This window comes from Scyliorhinus torazame, chromosome 2, assembly GCF_047496885.1.
Source record: "Scyliorhinus torazame isolate Kashiwa2021f chromosome 2, sScyTor2.1, whole genome shotgun sequence".
Classification (NCBI taxonomy): domain Eukaryota; kingdom Metazoa; phylum Chordata; class Chondrichthyes; order Carcharhiniformes; family Scyliorhinidae; genus Scyliorhinus; species Scyliorhinus torazame.
This window is the reverse complement of record NC_092708.1, coordinates 387,859,632-387,878,421: the sequence shown is the minus strand read 5'-3', so window position 1 is coordinate 387,878,421 and position 18,790 is coordinate 387,859,632. Positions and strand designations below refer to the sequence as shown.

General features: G+C 49.2%; 1 protein-coding gene across 6 annotated transcripts in view; it reads left to right on the top strand.

Moving 5' to 3' along the window:
- LOC140405479 (epithelial cell adhesion molecule-like) overlaps positions 1–18,790 on the top strand; it is a 261,892-nt gene that overhangs the window by 3,815 nt on the left and 239,287 nt on the right. For 5 of the 6 annotated variants that reach the window (XR_011938624.1, XR_011938625.1, XM_072493980.1 and 2 more), the window contains 3 exons: positions 706–946; positions 9,034–9,105; positions 12,263–12,326. Coding sequence is in view for 4 of the 6 variants with exons in the window: in XM_072493980.1 (XP_072350081.1) it covers positions 706–946; positions 9,034–9,105; positions 12,263–12,326 (377 nt within the window). In the remaining 2 variants the exon portion in view is untranslated. The remainder of the gene's footprint in view (positions 1–705; positions 947–9,033; positions 9,106–12,262; positions 12,327–18,790) is intronic. The other variant, XM_072493990.1, reaches the window with a different exon arrangement.

Genomic DNA, 18,790 nt, shown 5'->3' with positions numbered 1-18,790 from the left:
GTTATGGCAGGCATTTTCAAAGTGGTGGGTCGCGGGCGGGTTTCGGGAGGGTCGCAGAGCCGTTCCTGATTGCCCAAATTTGTTTTGAAAATGACGGCCACGACCATAGAAAGAAATGTAGGTGCACCGCTCGTGTGTGCCCGCTCATCGGTGTGCATGCGCAGACGCATGCGAGAAGCCCCGGCATCTCCTGACGTCAGCATGCTGACGCAGGAGGAGATTTAAAAAAAAATTAATTGCAATCTTCCTGCCTGAAGCGAGGCATAGAGCAGGTCACGCGTCCCGAACGCTGACGTCACCGGCTTTGGGCATTTTGTCGCAGCAAACAAGTAAATGAGGATCAAGCATGCTCACCTCTCGCATTAAAGGTAGGAGAACATGGTGGGTCGCTAATGCTGGCTGGCGTGGGTCGTGAAGGTCGGCCGGGTTGGGTCCCGGAGGTTGGCCAGTTGATAAAAATAGGTCTCCGCAAAAAAAGTTTGAAAAACACTGGGTTATGGGGATAGTGGATAGAAAAGACATTGAAGTGTCCGATCAGTCATGATAATATAGAATAGTGGAGCTGGCTCAATGGGCTGAATGGCCTCCTCCTGTTTCTATGATCCTAGATGAAATCATACAGTATATTCTGTGTGTGGATAATAAAAGATGCACTCGAGGCTATTCTATATATTCACTCAGTTTTGATGCTCTGGTCCTTTTCAGTGACACCAAAGTGCCGGCTCTTGCACCTGGAGATTCTGCACAAGAGCCGAACAGCCAGCAGGCAACCGGGGGGGCGGAGAATCGATGATCTGTACGACCCTGAGTGCGAGAGGAATGGCACCTTCAAGGCTAAACAGTGCGATGACGACTCCAACCTCTGCTGGTGTGTGGACAGTGCGGGGGTCAGGGTCACTGACAAGACGGGGGATGACCCCAAATGTGACCAGCTCGTTCGTGTCCAGTGAGTTTTATTCCGTGACCCGTCAGGTTAAGTTGACTTTTCTCATGGGAAAAGGTTACTGTGGGTCCCAGCTGACCAACAGCAGCACCATTGGCCCCTGCACCCTCCTCTCCCCTGATAGCTTAGGTGGTAATGGCACTTCCTGGTGTAGTTAGTGGCAAGACACAGCGGGTGGGCCCCCTGCTCAGCCAGAGACAGAAGGCCAGATCATACAGAAGTTCTCAGTGTGAATGGTGGGTAGGGAAAAAACTCAAACTAGGGTCCACAACCTCAGATAGACATCCATTGTATACTCCTGTTTAGAATTGGGCGAGGACAGGAAGTGACTTGCTTTCACAGACAAATGTATTATGCCTTATAGCACAGAAAGAGGATATTCAGCCCAGCTGTTATATAAAACTATCCAATCGATCCTTGTTCCTTCACTGCAAACCTGGTCACGAACCGCACTCTTATCTGCGACGGTATCCCAACACTAGGTCATGGGGGTGGATAATTTTGTTTCGGAATTGTGCGGGGAGTCAAGTGAAACCCCAGTGAGAATAAGCAGCCCATTCCATAGAATTCCTACAGTACAGAAGGAGGCCATTCGGCCCATCGGGTCTGCACCGACCCACCAAAAGAGACACCCTACCTAGGTCCACTCCCTCCACCCTAGCCCCGTAACCCTACCTAACCTTCACACCATTGGGGCTGTTTAGCACAGGGCTGAATCGCTGTCTTTGAAAGCAGACCAAGGCAGGCCAGCAGCACGGTTCAATTCCCGTACCAGCCTCCCCGAACAGGAGCCGGAATGTGGCGACTAGGGGCTTTTCACAGTAACTTCATTGAAGCCTACTTGTGACAATAACAATTTTCATTTGAACATGAAGGGGCAATTTAAAGTGGCCAATCCAGGAATCCTGCACATCTTTGGGACGATGGGAAGAAACCGGAGCACCCGGAAGAAACCCACGCAGGCACGGGGAGAAAGTGCAACCTCCACACACAGACAGTTACCCGAAGCCGGAATTGAACCCGGGTCCCTGGCACTGTGAGGCAGCAGTGCTAACCACTGTGTCACCATGCTGCCGTGTAACAATTATTAAGGACTATTTATTAAATTAAAGAAAAGACAAATACCAAAAACAGTACTATACTGTGCTAAGGCAATTAAGTATATGAATTACTATACACACGCACATACCCTTGTTCCAAAATATATCTACGATCCCTGAACTCCCGAAGACTTCCCCTTTCCCAAAACAACATCCAAATTAAATAGGTCAAAAGTCAAGACCAGCTTATCGTCACATCACAATACCGGGAGGATAATAAAGTTTGGAAAACGCCATGTCCTGGTCCAACGAAGGTACTTAACTGCCTTTTTGAAGGTTTTCTGCACTGCCTTAGCTCTATTACTTGGATGTTCGGTGTAAAATCTGGCCTCAGGCTGCTAGCTGGAAGCTGCTTGTTGGCTTCTGAGGCTTCTAGGTGTCCACTGCCCTGCCTTTCTTCTGAGGTTGCTGGCTATTATACCTTTGTTCCACTTTGATTCTGCCTTCTGTGTATTTGGCTGTTTGCCCCTCTCAAATTCTTTGACTCTAGACACTAGCATGTGTATACTTCATAGATCTCCCATAGATCTAGCTAAGCTGTTTCTACTAATAAGTTCATCACAACTATTTCTATCTAAACCCTGCAGATCTCTTTACTAGGGGAGACACATCTCAGCCAGTCTTTTGAATACTGGTGACTGCTGTCACTAGGCAGATTTCTACCTGTTGCTGGGCAGGTCGCAGCCTATTATGTCTTGTTAAATTTGTGTTACTGCTATTACTGGGCAAATCCATGACACCCTCAAGTCTTCCCTTTCAAATACCTTGATGGAATACTCTCCACTTGCCTGGATGAGTGCAGCTCCAGCAACACTCAAGAAGCTCAACAGCATCCAGGACAAAGCAGCCCTGTTTGATTGGCACCCCGTCCATCACCTTAAACATTCACTCCCTCCACCACCGATGTAGAGTGGCAGAGTTCCCCTCCAACTCACTCACCATCCTGACTTGGAAATATATTGCGTTCCGTCACCGGGTCAAAATCCTGGAACTCCCTCCCTAACAGCTCAGTGGGTGCACCTACGCCACACTTACTGCAGCGGCTGAAGAAGGCAGCTCACCACCACCAAGGGCAATTAGGAATGGGCATCGAATGCTGGCCTAGCCAATGACATCCACATAAGATGTAAAGCATAGAGCGCAGGAGCAGAATTAGGCCATTTGGCCCATCGAGTCTGCTCTGCATGTAAGGGGGAAAAAAGGGATTTATCCTATTCCCTTTTAAATATTTTGTTGAACCTGCTTTCACCAGGCTTTCAGGCAGAGAATTCCTGATCACAACTGGGATTGAACTCAATGAGCCACCAGGGCATGAAGCAAATGGAGTGGATGTCTTCTCTCCACAAAGTGCCACTGCCTAATTGGCTAAAGATGTTAATGAACCCCCAAAGCATTTTTATAACAATTCAGTGGTGTCATGGTGACTGTTACTGAATCTTGCATTTCATTCTCTATTTCTTTTAGTAATTGAATTTGACATTTCCCCAGCTGCTGTGGCAGGATTTGAACTCATGTTTCAGGGATATTAGTCCAGGCCGCTGGATGACTAGCCCCGTCACATAACCACCGTGCCAGCATTATCCCGAGTCTCTGGCAAGTCACTTGGTTCATAATCATTTCCACAAAACCATGTTGCCTCAGTCTTTATCATCAGTCAAAACCTACCAGCGATGACTGTCAGCTGACTCCCTGTTCCAGAACCTCCTTTACCCACCACTTCCTCCCACGCCACCATCCCCAAGGCCGTGCAGTCCTTCCCAATGGGTGGCGTAGAGTATACATGTTGGCAAGCTGGGTTAGAACATTAAAAAAAAAAATTAATGAATTTAGAGTACCCAATTCATTTTTTTTTCCAATTAAGGGGCAATTTAGCGCGGCCAATCCACCTACCCTGCACATCTTTGGGTTATGGGGGTGAGACCCACGCAGACACGGGGAGAATGTGCAAACTCCACACGGATGGTGACCCGGGGCCGGGTTCGAACCCGGGTCCTCGCGGCCGTGAGGCAGCAGTGCTAACCACTGCGCCACCGTGCTGCCCGACACTGGGTTAGAACTGCGTTTGCTCTTATGTTACAAAACCGGTCTCTCTTTGATGATTATGATGTGTTTGACTGAGCTCCGCTCAACAGCTGGGTCACTCTGCTCCCTCATTAATAATAATCTTCATTGTCGCAAGCTTACATTATCACTGCAATGAAGTTACTGCGTAAAATCCCACTCCTAAACTAGTTAGTGGAGTAGAGTTGAAGCCCATGATCCATTTGAACGGTGGAGCAGGTTTGACAGGCCTCATGGTCTAGTCCAGCTCTTATTTCCCACTTTATTCAGAACAAAAATAATTGGTTGCCGCTTGGTACCACACAACTTGAGAATTGCTGAAAAAGAGACATGCTGGATGAGGGTTTACATCTTTCAGGCTGAAACAATTTATACTACATGAGAAAAGGCTGCTGATTGGATTCATTTTGATTGCATTCTCCATGGCAGCATTTATTGCCCATCCCGAATCGCCCCTGAGGGAGGCAGTAACGAGTCAATCACGTTGCTGTGGGTCTGTCGTCACATGCGGGCCAGACCGGGTAAGGACGGCAGATTTCCTTCCCTAAAGGACATTAGTGGAACCAGAAGGGTTTTTACAACAATCGACAATGGTTTCATGGCCATCATTCGAGTTTTTAAAAAATATATATTTTATTGAAATTTTTTTCCCTGAGCAACATTTTTCCCGCTTACAAAACAAGCGAAACGATAACAGTAACAAAACAGAAATTTTTAAACTTTTTAACAATAGTAATAATAGTAGTAATAATATACAAGTAACAAAACCTCGTACTCTATTGCCCTATACTCAACTGCCTCCCCCCCCCACTCCCCCCTGGGTTGCTGCTGCTGGTCATCCGTCTTCCCTCTAACGTTCCCCTAGGTAGTCGAGAAATGGCTGCCACCGCCTGGTGAACCCTTGAGCCGATCCTCTCAGGGCAAACTTTATCTGCTCCAGTTTAATAAACCCCGCCATATCATTTACCCAGGCCTCCAGTCCGGGGGGTTTCGCCTCCTTCCACATGAGTAGGATCCTGCGCCGGGCTACGAGGGACGCAAAGACCACGACATCGGCCTCTTTCGCCTCCTGCACTCCTGGCTCTTCCGCAACTCCAAATAGAGCTAGCCCCCAGCCTGGTTTGACCCGGCCTTCACCACCTGCGAAATCACTCCCGTCACTCCATTCCAATACCCTTCCAGTGCCGGGCACGCCCAAAACATATGTGCGTGGTTTGCCGGGCTCCCGCCACACCTCCCACATTTGTCCTCCACTCCAAAGAACCTGCTCAATCGTATGTGTGCTCTATGTAGCACCTTAAATTGAATCAGGCTAAGCCTGGCGCATGAGGAAGAGGAATTTACCCTGCTTAGGGCATCAGCCCACATACCCTCCTCTATCTCCTCCCCTAATTCTTCTTCCCACTTTCTTTTTAGTTCGCCCACCGACTCCTCCCCCTCTTCCCTCATCTCTCTATAAATCTCTGACACCTTGCCCTCTCCGACCCACACCCCTGAAAGTACCCTGTCCTGTATCCCCTGTGTCGGGAGCCGCGGAAATTCCCTCACCTGTTGTCTAGTAAACGCCCTCACCTGCATATATCTCAAGAAATTCCCCTGGGGTAACTTATACTTTTCCTCCAGTGCTCCCAAGCTCGCAAAAGTCCCATCTATGAATAAATCTCCCACCTTCCTAATTCCCAACTGGTACCAGCTCTGAAATCCTGCATCCATTCTTCCTGGGGCGAACCTATGGTTGTTCCTGATAGGGGACCCCACCAGGGCTCCCCGCACTCCTCTCTGTCGCCTCCACTGTCCCCATATGTTCAGTGTTACCGCCACCACCGGGTTTGTGGTGTACTTTTTCGGTGAGAACGGTAGCGGCGCCGTCACCAGCGCCTCTAGACTCGTCCCTTTACAGGACCTTCTCTCCAGCCTTTTCCACGCCGCTCCCTCACCCTCCATCATCTATCTACGTATCATTGCCACATTGGCGGCCCAATAATAATCTCCCAAGTTCGGTAGTGCCAGTCCCCCTCTGTCCCTACTGCGCTAAAGGAACCCCCTCCTTACTCTCGGAACTTTCCCTGCCCACACAAAGCTCGTAATGCTCCTGTCTATTTTATTAAAAAAGGTCCTGGTGATTAAAATAGGGAGACATTGAAATACAAATAAGAACCTCGGGAGGACCATCATCTTAATTGCTTGCACCCTGCCCGCCAGCGATAAAGGCTGCATGTCCCACCTCCTAAAGTCCTCCTCCATTTGTTCTACCAGCCGTGTCAGATTAAGTCTGTGCAAGGTTCCCCAGCTCCTAGCGATCTGAATCCCCAAGTATCGGAAGTTTCTTTCCACTTTCCTTAGCGGTAAGCCTTCTATCTCTCTACTCTGGTCCCCTGGATGTATCACATATAATTCACTCTTCCCCATGTTTAACCTATACCCCGAAAATTCCCCGAACCTCCTCAAGATTCGCATAACCTCTATCATCCCCCCCGCTGGGTCCGACACGTATAGCAATAGGTCATCCGCGTATAACGAGACTCGGTGTTCTTCTCCCCCTCTAGTCACCCCTCTCCATTTCCTGGAGTCTCTCAGCGCCATGGCCAGAGGTTCAATTGCCAACACGAACAACAATGGAGACAGCGGGCATCCCTGTCTTGTTCCCCTATATAATCGGAAATACTCCGATCTATGTCGACCTGTAGCTACGCTTGCCCCCCCCCCCCCCCCGCTAGATCCCTATCTAGCTTGATTGCTCCCCCCATATCACTTCCGTAAGTCAGCTGACTTCAACTGACCCCGGCTACTCCTGCTCGCTCCTCGGCCCCCCCGGTGTGAGGGAACTCCCATCCGCCTTGCGCCTGTTTTCCCGCCTTATTCTTTCTGGCACGGGAACATCCCTTTACCTGTCCCGCCTCTTATGGCGCAGCTCCCTTTCCCCTCCCCCTCTCCTTCCCCATTCTCTGACTATGTCCCGCCTCTCCCCCCTCACCGGCGCCCACATTTCCCCAGTGTCTCCCCCTTCCCTGTTTACTTCTCGCTTAACTTTCACCATTCCATTAACAAAAACAATAATAACAACAATAACAGTTCCCTGCAGCATCAGTCCCTCAGTTCCGGTCCAGTTTCTCTTCATTGATGAAGGACCATGCTTCCTCCGCCGTCTCGAAATAATAATGTCTCTCCTGATGCGTGACCCATAGTCTTGCCGGCTGCAGCATCCCAAACTTCACCTTCCTTTTGTGCAAAACCTCTTTGGCTCGGTTGAAGCTCGCCCTCCTTCTCGCCACCTCCGCACTCCAATCCTGGTAGATCCTTACCACCGCATTCTCCCATCTGCTGCTCCGCACCTTTTTGGCCCATCTCAGGACCTCTTCTCTGTCCTTAAGGCGGTAGAATCGCACGATTATCGCCCTTGGTGGTTCTCCCGCTTTTGGTCTTCTCGCCGGGATCCGATTTGCCCACTCCACCTCCATGGGGCCCGCAGGGGCCTCAGCACCCATCAGTGAGCTCAGCATCTTACTTGCGTACGCGCCACAGTCCACTCCTTCCACACCCTCCGGGAGACCTAGTATCCTGAGGTTCTTCCTTCGCGCTCCATTTTCAAGGGCCTCAATCCTGTCAGCACACTTTTTATGAAGTGCCTCGTGCGTCTGAGTCTTGACCGCCAGGCCCAGGACCTCGCCCTCAATACCTGACACCTTCTGCTCCACCACGCGAAGTTCCGTCTCCTGGGTCTTTAAAGTCTCCTTAAGCCCCTCAATTGCCTGTAACAACGGGGTCATTACCTCCTTCTTCAGCAGGTCCACGCACCGTCTCACCACCTCGTCCTGCTCAGGCCCCCATGTCACCTGTGGTTTCTCCGCCGCCATTTTGTTTCACTCCCTCTCTCTCTCTCTCTGACCTTCTGGCTGCAGATTCTTCGGGCTGCAGCCGCCGGCGCCGGTTTTTCCCTCCGTCTTTCGGGGGGGACTCCCTTCCCTCGCACCTCGCACCGGGTTTTACGGCCGTCCAAGTCCCCGTTGGGGCTCTTAAAAGAGCCCGAAGTTCCGTCGGAGCTGGAGCCGCCGAAACTGGCGGCTAGCTCATCCCTGCCGCAACCGGAAGCCATCATCCGAGTTTTAATTCCAAATATTTTATTGCGTTTAAATTCCGTCACCTGCCATGGTAGGATTGGACCCCGTGTTCCCAGAGCATTAGCCTGTTTTTTAAAAATTTGTTCATGGGATGTGGCCAGCATTTATTGTCCATTCCTAATTTCCCTTGAGGGGGCAGTTAAGAGTCAATTACATTGCTGTGGAGTCACATGTAGGCCAGACCAGGTAAGGATGGCAGATTTCCTTCCCTAAAGGGCATTAGACTTTTAATGCCAGATTTTTAGTGAATTCAAATTTCACCATCTGCAGTGGTGGCCAGGGCATTTCCCTGGGTCTCTACATTACTAGTCCAGCGACAATACCATTATGCCACTGCCTCCTGCTGCTTCCGTTGAAATTTGGTATTTTTGCATCTGTCCTGTTGAGTGCAAGGTGAAAAGCTTTGACAGCCTGTCTCTTTTTTCAGTAATACAAAAATAATAGGCTGTCAACTACATAAATGACCGGTCACAACACTTGTATACATCTGAAATGATGTGTTGGATTGCCTCTTAAATCCCATTAATAATGAAAACATTAACAAACATACTTTTCAATTTCTATACTGATGGGACAATGTTATATAGTCTCGGACAGTGAGACAGGCTGATATATAGTCATATAAAATGTGCCTGACTTAAAGAGACATCTACTGAGCTAAAACAAGACAGAACTGTTTTATTCTAACCACAGATGTCACATTTTCTTGGTCTTGTTGAGGAGGGGATAATGTTTGCAGTAAGAAATCAATTAATGTGTCATCTATGTGAAGGTTAAATGACTAAAACTGGCTTTCTCTTTTCTCCCGCAGTCTCATTCAGATTGATTTCAGTTTTAAAGTGGAATTTGTCTTTTTAAAGATGAAGGAGGAAGCTCTCCGTAGGTGAGTTGGGTTGGAATCTGTCGCCATGTCACGTAGGGTTGAGTGAGTCGGATTCTGCTGGGGCTGCTGACAAGGTAGCATCAGTGCCACGTGGCTAGCTAGGTGGAGGGGTGAACATTAACTAGTTGTGGTGAATGATATCTGTATACACATGTACCTTTAATGCGTAGGCCCCTTTAAGACCGGGTCTGGAACCCTGGGGGACTCCGCCTCCGGCTCCGCCCCCAGGAAGCTGTGTATAAGGTTACGTTCAGTAGGCAGCGTGCAGTGAGCACACTTCTCGGCAGCTGTCTGGTTCTCTGGTAATTAAAGCCTTTGAATTATCAATCTTCTCCCCTGAGTAGTAATTGAGGGTATCTCACTAGTTTACCCGCAGATTATCGCTGTCCAGTGTGCATGTGCTTCCGTCTCAAATATTGGGATTTGGATATGCTGCCAGTGCAGATTGTAAAGATGTGCGCTTGAGAAATGTGATGATGCACAGGGGATGGGGTGAGTTAGAGGAGTGGCCATGAAAGTGTACCGAACATGGGCTGTCTTTAAGGAGGGAGAAGAATTGGGCTAGGAGGGCCATTCAGCCCATCGGATCTGTGCTGTACCTCAACTCCATCTGTGCTGCACCTCAACTCCATCTGCCTGACGTTGCTCCACATCCCTTCCTGCCCTTACCCAACTATTCTTTGTTTCTTTTCTGAATTAAACTAAAAGGTTGGTCAATCCCAACCGGATTAAGACATCTGGGGAAGCGTTGACCCTGCTTTTATCTCCAGGAATGCTGCCCGACCTGCTGAGTCCTCACAGCACTTTCTGTTTTTAATTTGGATTTCCAGAATCTGCAGTATTTTACTTTGGCGTTGAGGCGGTCCCTCCAGGAACTGGGTTTTAATTCAGCGCAAGGCCGTTCTGTCTCTCCGCTGTAACAATTGTCAATTTGCGGTCAGTCTTAACTCATTCCTTAGAATCTCTGAGCCCCCATTGGACTGAAGCAGGCAGCCTCACTCATAGGGGAAGACAGATGGCTGGGAGTGTATGACGCGGACAGTATGTTATCTTCAACACATTCATGTAATATTCCTATCAGTGATACTTTAAAAAAATACATTAACCCCATTATTAAAATAGCATGGGCAAAGACATAAGGCCCCAGGGCTTAAAATAACTCACAAAACTCCTGTGTGTAAAATACAATCATGCTGTATTTCCCAGAACTGCACGGTGGCGCAGTGGTTAGCACTGCTGCCTCACGGCGCCAAGGCCCCAGGTTCGATCCTGGCCCTGGGTCACTGTCCGTGTGGAGTTTGCGCATTCTCCCCGTGTCTGCGTGGGTTTCGCCCCCACAACCCAAAGATGTTCCGGGTAGGTGGATTGGCCACGCTAAATTGCCCCTTAATTGGGGAAAATGAATTGGGCATTCTAAATTTTTTTTTAAAATGTATTCCCCAGTAAGATTCCTCCACCAATGGCTCTCCACAGGTGCTGTGTATTTCAAGCATTGATCGTTTTTATTTTACATTAAGGTCCGTCATCATGATGAGCACAATAATTCAACGGCTTTTAAAAAAAACAAATAAAGGAATCTGAGACCTTTTCTTTAATTCCTTTATTTACAGAGAATTTATAGCACAACAGATCTGTGTTGGTGTTTATACCCCAGTAACTCCTCCCACCCTGTTGCATTTCACCTCATCAACAGATCCCCCTATTCCTTTCTCCCTCATGTGTTTATTTAGTTTCCTATTAAATGTATCTATGTTGTTCACGTCAATTCCTTGTGGTAATGAGTTCCGCATTCTAATCACTCCCAGGGTACAGAGGAGTCTCCTGAACTACTTATTGTAGTTTCCAGTAATCTGGCCTTGCACAAGTAGAAACATCTTCTGTTCATTTACCCTGTCGAACCCTTCATGAAATGAAATGAAAATCGCTTATTGTCACAAGTCGGCTTCAATGAAGTTACTGTGAAAAGCCCCTAGTCGCCACATTCCGGTGCCTGTTCAGGGAGGCTGATACAGGAATTGAACCGTGCTGCTGGCCTGCCTTGGTCTGCTTTCAAAGACAGCGATTTAGCCCAGTGTCCTACCCTTTCATTCATTTTTTTAAAAAATCCTTCAAGGGACCAGTATTTGAATTGCCCACCCATAATTATCCTTCAGAAAGTGGTAGTGAGCTTTCTTCTTGAACGGCTGCAGTCCATGCGGTGTAGGTACACCCACAGTGCTGTTAGGGAGGGAGTTGCAGGATTTTGACCCAGCGACAGTGAAGGGGTGACGATATATTTCCAAGTCAGGGTGGTGAGTGCCTCGGATAGGACCCTGCAGGTGGTGGTCTTCCCAAGTATCTGCTGACCTTGTCCTTCTCCATCGTTTGGAAGGTGCTGTCGAAGGAGCCTTGGCGAGTGCTGCAGTGCGTCTGGTAGATGGTGCACACGGCTGCCACTGCGCCAGTGGAGGAAGTCAATGCTGAAGGAGGTGGATGGGCGCCAGTCAAGCGGGCTGCTTTTGCCTGGATGGCGTTGAGCTTTTTTTTTTTTAATTTAGAGTACCCAATTATTTTTTTCTCCAATTAAGGGGCAATTTAGCGTGGCCAATCCACCTGACCAGCACATCTTTGGGTTGTGGGGGCGGAACCCAGGCAGACACGGGGAGAATGTGCAAACTCCACACGGACAATCACCCAGGGCCGGGATTCGAACCCGGGTCCTCAGCCCCGCAGTCCCAGTGCTATCCACTGCGCCACATGCCGCCCATGTGGAGCTTCTTGAGTGTTGTTGGAGCTGCACTCGACCAGGCAAGTGGAGAGCATTCTATCACACTCCTGATTTGAGTCTTGTAGATGGACAGACTTTGGGGGGTCAGGAGGTGAGTTACTCTCTGCAGAACTCCAAGCCTCTGACCTGCTCTCACAGCCACAGTATTTACATGGCTGGGTCCAGTTCAGAGTCAGGTCAATAGTAACCCCCAGGATGTTGATAAAAACATTTGTGCAAGATTAGGTCCCTAACCTCAGCAGTTAAATCTCTCAGTTCTAGTAGTGTCCTGGCATCAACCTTGCAGGTCAAAGGAGATTTAGACTATTGCCCCAAATTAAACCCCAGCCCTCTTACCATTGAAAAATTAAAAGTGGTAGCTAGGAAAGTAACTTTTTCTTTGTGTTTCAGGAAGGTGGCCATTAAACTGGTTAAAGAGTACACACTAAAGGCAACTCAGATTGTGGAGATCAAGGCAAGTATCGGGTTCCTAACCTCCAGATCCCGTGGCACGATCGAGGAAGTGTGAGGGAATCTCCAGGTCTCCTGACCAAAATTTATCCTTCAACCACCTTGCCCAATAAAAAAGGCCCTTTCTCCTCTCAGTTAGCAGCTTGTAGGTTCAAGTCTTACTTTGAGCACAAAATCAAGGCCGAATTGTAACTCACAGTGCTGTACTGTCAGAGTGCTGTACTGTCAGAGTGCTGTACTGTCACAGTGCTGTACGGTCACAGTGCTGTACTGTCAGAGTGCTGTACTGTCACAGTGCTGTACTGTCAGAGTGCTGTACTGTCACAGTGCTGTACTGTCAGAGTGCTGTACTGTCAGAGTTCTGTACTGTCAGAGTGCTGTACTGTCAGAGTTCTGTACTGTCAGAGTGCTGTACTGTCAGAGTTCTGTACTGTCACAGTGCTGTACTGTCAGAGTGCTGTATTGTCAGAGTGTTGTACTGTCAGAGTGCTGTACTGTCAGAGTGCTGTACTGTCACAGTGCTGTACGGTCACAGTGCTGTACTGTCAGAGTGCTGTACTGTCACAGTGCTGTACGGTCAGAGTGCTGTACTGTCACAGTGCTGTACTGTCAGAGTGCTGTACTGTCAGAGTGCTGTACTGTCACAGTGCTATACTGTCACGGTGCTGTACTGTCAGAGTGCTGTACTGTCAGAGTTCTGTACTGTCACAGTTCTGTACTGTCACAGTTCTGTACTGTCAGAGTTCTGTACTGTCACAGTGCTGTACTGTCAGAGTGCTGTACTGTCAGAGTGCTGTACTGTCACAGTGCTGTACTGTCACAGTGCTGTACTGTCAGAGTGCTGTACTGTCAGAGTTCTGTACTGTCACAGTTCTGTGCTGTCAGAGTGCTGTACTGTCAGAGTTCTGTACTGTCACAGTGCTGTACTGTCAGAGTGCTGTACTGTCAGAGTGCTGTACTGTCACAGTGCTGTACGGTCAGAGTGCTGTACTGTCAGAGTGCTGTACTGTCAGAGATCTGTACTGTCACAGTTCTGTACTGTCAGAGTGCTGTACTGTCAGAGTGCTGTACTGTCAGAGTGCTGCACTGTCAGAGTTCTGTACTGTCACAGTTCTGTACTGTCAGAGTGCTGTACTGTCAGAGTGCTGTACTGTCAGAGTGCTGTACTGTCAGAGTTCTGTACTGTCACAGTGCTGTACTGTCACAGTGCTGTACTGTCAGAGTGCTGTACTGTCACAGTGCTGTACGGTCAGAGTGCTGTACTGTCAGAGTACTGTACTGTCAGAGTACTGTACTGTCAGAGATCTGTACTGTCACAGTGCTGTACTGTCAGAGTGCTGTACTGTCAGAGTGCTGTACTGTCAGAGTGCTGTACTCTCACAGTGCTGTACTGTCAGAGTGCTGTACTGTCAGAGTGCTGTACTGTCACAGTGCTGTACTGTCAGAGTGCTGTACTGTCACAGTGCTGTACTGTCAGAGTGCTGTACTGTCACAGTGCTGTACTGTCAGAGTGCTGTACTGTCACAGTGCTGTACTGTCAGAGTGCTGTACTGTCACAGTGCTGTACTGTCACAGTGCTGTACTGTCACAGTGCTGTACGTCAGAGTGCTGTACTGTCAGAGTGCTGTACTGTCAGAGTGCTGTACTGTCAGAGTGCTGTACTGTCACGGTGCTGTACTGTCAGAGTGCTGTACTGTCACAGTGCTGTACTGTCAGAGTGCTGTACTGTCAGAGTGCTGTACTGTCAGAGTGCTGTACTGTCACAGTGCTGTACTGTCACAGTGCTGTACTGTCAGAGTGCTGTACTGTCACAGTGCTGTACTCTCACAGAGCTGTACTGTCAGAGTGCTGTACTGTCACAGTGCTGTACTGTCAGAGTGCTGTACTGTCACGGTGCTGTACTGTCAGAGTGCTGTACTGTCAGAGTGCTGTACTGTCAGAGTGCTGTACTGTCAGAGTGCTGTACTGTCAGAGTTCTTTTTTTTTTAAAATAATATTTTATTGAAAATTTTTGGTCAACCAACACAGTACATTGTGCATCCTTTACACAACATTGTAACAATACAGATAATAATGACCTTTTTTAAATTTAAACAAAAACAACAACAAATAAATAAATATTAAATAACAAAAAATAAAAACTAGCCCTAATTGGCAACTGCCTTGTCTCAGGCCACCCCCCCCCCCCATCCCCCCCATCCCCCCCCCCCCCCCCCACCCCCCCAAGTCCTGGGCCGCTGCTGCTGCCTTCTTTGTTCTCCCCTATCTATCTTTCCGCAAGATATTCGACGAACGGTTGCCACCGCCTAGTAAACCCTTGAGCCGACCCCCTTAGGACGAACTTAATCCGCTCTAACTTTATGAACCCCGCCATATCATTTATCCAGGTCTCCACCCCCGGGGGCTTGGCTTCTTTCCACATTAGCAATATTCTGCGCCGGGCTACTAGGGACGCAAAGGCCAAAACATCGGCCTCTTTCGCCTCCTGCACTCCCGGCTCTTGTGCAACCCCAAATATAGCCAACCCCCAGCTTGGTTCGACCCGGACTCCTACTACTTTCGAAAGCACCTTTGTCACCCCCATCCAAAACCCCTGTAGTGCCGGGCATGACCAAAACATATGGGTATGATTCGCTGGGCTTCTCGAGCACCTCGCACACCTATCCTCCACCCCAAAAAATTTACTGAGCCGTGTTCCAGTCATATGTGCCCTGTGTAATACCTTAAACTGAATCAGGCTTAGCCTGGCGCACGAGGACGACGAGTTTACCCTGTTTAGGGCATCTGCCCACATCCCCTCCTCAATCTCCTCCCCTAGCTCTTCTTCCCATTTCCCTTTTAGTTCGTCCATCATAGTCTCCCCTTCGTCTCTCATTTCCCTATATATATCCGACACCTTACCGTCCCCCACCCATTTCTTTGAGATGACTCTGTCCTGCACCTCTTGTGTCGGGAGCTGCGGGAATTCCCTCACCTGCTGCCTCGCAAAAGCCCTCAATTGCATGTACCTGAATGCATTCCCTTGGGGCAGCCCATATTTCTCGGTCAGCGCTCCCAGACTCGCAAACTTCCCATCCACAAATAGATCTTTCAATTGCGTTATACCTGCTCTTTGCCACATTCCATATCCCCCATCCATTCCCCCCGGGGCAAACCTATGGTTGTTTCTTATCGGGGACCCCCCCAGTGCTCCGGTCTTTCCCCTATGTCGTCTCCACTGTCCCCAGATCTTCAGTGTAGCTACCACCACCGGACTCGTGGTATAGTTCCTTGGTGAGAACGGCAATGGGGCTGTCACCATAGCCTGCAGGCTGGTCCCCCTACAGGACGCCCTCTCTAATCTCTTCCACGCCGCTCCTTCCTCCTCTCCCATCCACTTACTCACCATTGAAATATTAGCGGCCCAATAATACTCACTTAGGCTCGGTAGTGCCAGCCCCCCCTATCCCTACTACGCTGTAAGAATCCCTTCCTCACTCTCGGAGTCTTCCCGGCCCAAACAAAACCCATAATACTCTTTTCTATCCTTTTGAAAAAAGCCTTCGTGATCACCACCGGGAGACACTGAAACACAAAAAGGAATCTCGGGAGGACCACCATCTTAACTGCCTGCACCCTCCCTGCCATTGACAATGCTACCATATCCCATCTCTTGAAATCTTCCTCCATCTGTTCCACCAACCGCGTCAAATTTAGCCTGTGCAATGTGCCCCAATTCTTAGCTATCTGGATCCCCAGGTAACAAAAGTCTCTTGTTACCTTCCTCAACGGTAGGTCTTCTATTTCTCTACTCTGCTCCCCTGGATGCACCACAAACAGCTCACTCTTCCCCATGTTCAATTTATACCCTGAAAAATCCCCAAACTCCCCAAGTATCCGCATTATTTCTGGCATCCCCTCCGCTGGATCCGCCACATATAGTAGCAGATCATCCGCATATAAAGATACCCGGTGTTCTTCTCCTCCCCTAAGTATTCCCCTCCATCCCTTGGAACCTCTCAGCGCTATCGCCAGGGGCTCAATCGCCAGTGCAAACAGTAATGGGGACAGAGGACATCCCTGCCTTGTCCCTCTATGGAGCCGAAAATATGCCGATCCCCGTCCATTCGTGACCACACTCGCCACTGGGGCCCTATACAACAGCTGCACCCATCTAACATACCCCTCTCCGAACCCAAATCTCCTCAACACCTCCCACAGATAATCCCACTCCACTCTATCAAATGCTTTCTCGGCATCCATCGCCACTACTATCTCCGTTTCACCCTCTGGTGGGGCCATCATCATTACCCCTAACAACCTCCGTATGTTCGTGTTCAGCTGTCTCCCCTTCACAAACCCAGTTTGGTCCTCATGAACCACCCCCGGGACACATTCCTCTATTCTCATTGCCATTACCTTGGCCAAGACCTTGGCATCTACATTGAGGAGGGAGATTGGTCTGTAGGACCCGCATTGTAGCGGATCCTTTTCCTTCTTTAAAAGAAGCGATATCGTTGCTTCTGACATAGTCGGGGGCAGTTGTCCCCTTTCCTTTGCCTCGTTGAAGGTCCTCGTCAGTAGCGGGGCGAGCAAGTCCAAATATTTTCTGTAAAATTCAACTGGGAATCCGTCCGGTCCCGGGGCCTTTCCCGTCTGCATGTTCCTAATTCCTTTCACCACTTCTTCTACCGTGATCTGTGCTCCCAATCCCATCCTTTCCTGCTCTTCCACCTTGGGAATTTCCAGCCGATCCAAAAACTCCATCATTCTCTCCCTCCCATCCGGGGGTTGAGCTTCATACAATTTTTTATAAAATGTCTTAAACACTTCATTCACTCTCTCCGCTCCCCGCTCCGTCTCTCCATCTTCGTCTCTCACCCCCCCTATTTCCCTCGCTGCTCCCCTTTTCCTCAATTGGTGTGCCAGCAATCTGCTCGCCTTCTCTCCATATTCATACTGTACACCCTGCGCCTTCCTCCATTGTGCCTCTGCAGTGCCTGTGGTCAGCAAGTCAAATTCCACATGCAGCCTTTGCCTTTCCCTATACAGTCCCTCCTCCGGTGCTTCCGCATACTGTCTGTCCACCCTCAAAAGTTCTTGCAACAACCGCTCCCGTTCCTTACTCTCCTGCTTCCCTTTATGTGTCCTTATTGATATCAGCTCCCCCCTAACCACCGCCTTCAACGCCTCCCAGACCACTCCCACCTGAACCTCCCCATTGTCATTGAGTTCCAAGTACTTTTCAATGCATCCCCTCACCCTTAAGCACACCCCCTCATCCGCCATTAGTCCCATATCCATTCTCCAGGGTGGACGCCCTCTTGTTTCCTCCCCTATCTCCAAGTCTACCCAGTGTGGGGCATGATCCGAAATGGCTATAGCCGTATATTCCGTTCCCCTCACCCTCGGGATCAATGCCCTACCCAACACAAAAAAGTCTATGCGTGAATAGACTTTATGGACATAGGAGAAAAACGAGAACTCCTTACTCCTAGGTCTACTGAATCTCCACGGGTCCACCCCTCCCATCTGCTCCATAAAATCCTTAAGCACCTTGGCTGCTGCCGGCCTCCTACCAGTCCTGGACTTCGACCTATCCAGCCTTGGTTCCAACACCGTGTTAAAGTCTCCCCCCATTATCAGCTTTCCGGTCTCTAGGTCTGGGATGCGTCCTAGCATTCGCCTCATAAAATTGGCATCGTCCCAATTCGGGGCATACACGTTTACCAACACCACCATCTCTCCCTGTAATTTGCCACTCACCATCACGTATCTGCCCCCGTTATCCGCCACTATAGTCTTTGCCTCGAACATTACCCGCTTCCCCACTAATATAGCCACCCCCCTGTTTTTCGCATCCAGCCCCGAATGGAACACCTGCCCTACCCATCCTTTGCGCAACCTAACCTGATCTATCAGTTTCAGGTGCGTTTCCTGTAACATGACCACATTACTGTCAGAGTTCTGTACTGTCACAGTGCTGTACTGTCAGACTGCTGTACTGTCAGAGTGCTGTACTGTCAGAGTGCTGTACTGTCACAGTGCTGTACTGTCAGAGTGCTGTACTGTCAGAGTGCTGTACTGTCAGAGTTCTGTACTGTCACAGTGCTGTACTGTCAGAGTGCTGTACTGTCACAGTGCTGTACTGTCACAGTGCTGTACTGTCACATGCTGTACTGTCAGAGTTCTGTACTGTCACAGTGCTGTACTGTCACAGTGCTGTACTGTCAGAGTTCTGTACTGCCACAGTGCTGTACTGTCAGAGAGCTGTACTGTCAGAGTGCTGTACTGTCAGAGTGCTGTATTGTCAGAGTGCTGTACTGTCAGAGTTCTGTACTGTCACAGTGCTGTACTGTCAGAGTGCTGTACTGTCAGAGTGCTGTACTGTCAGAGTGCTGTACTGTCAGAGTGCTGTACTGTCAGAGTTCTGTACTGTCACAGTGCTGTACTGTCAGAGTTCTGTACTGTCACAGTGCTGTACTATCA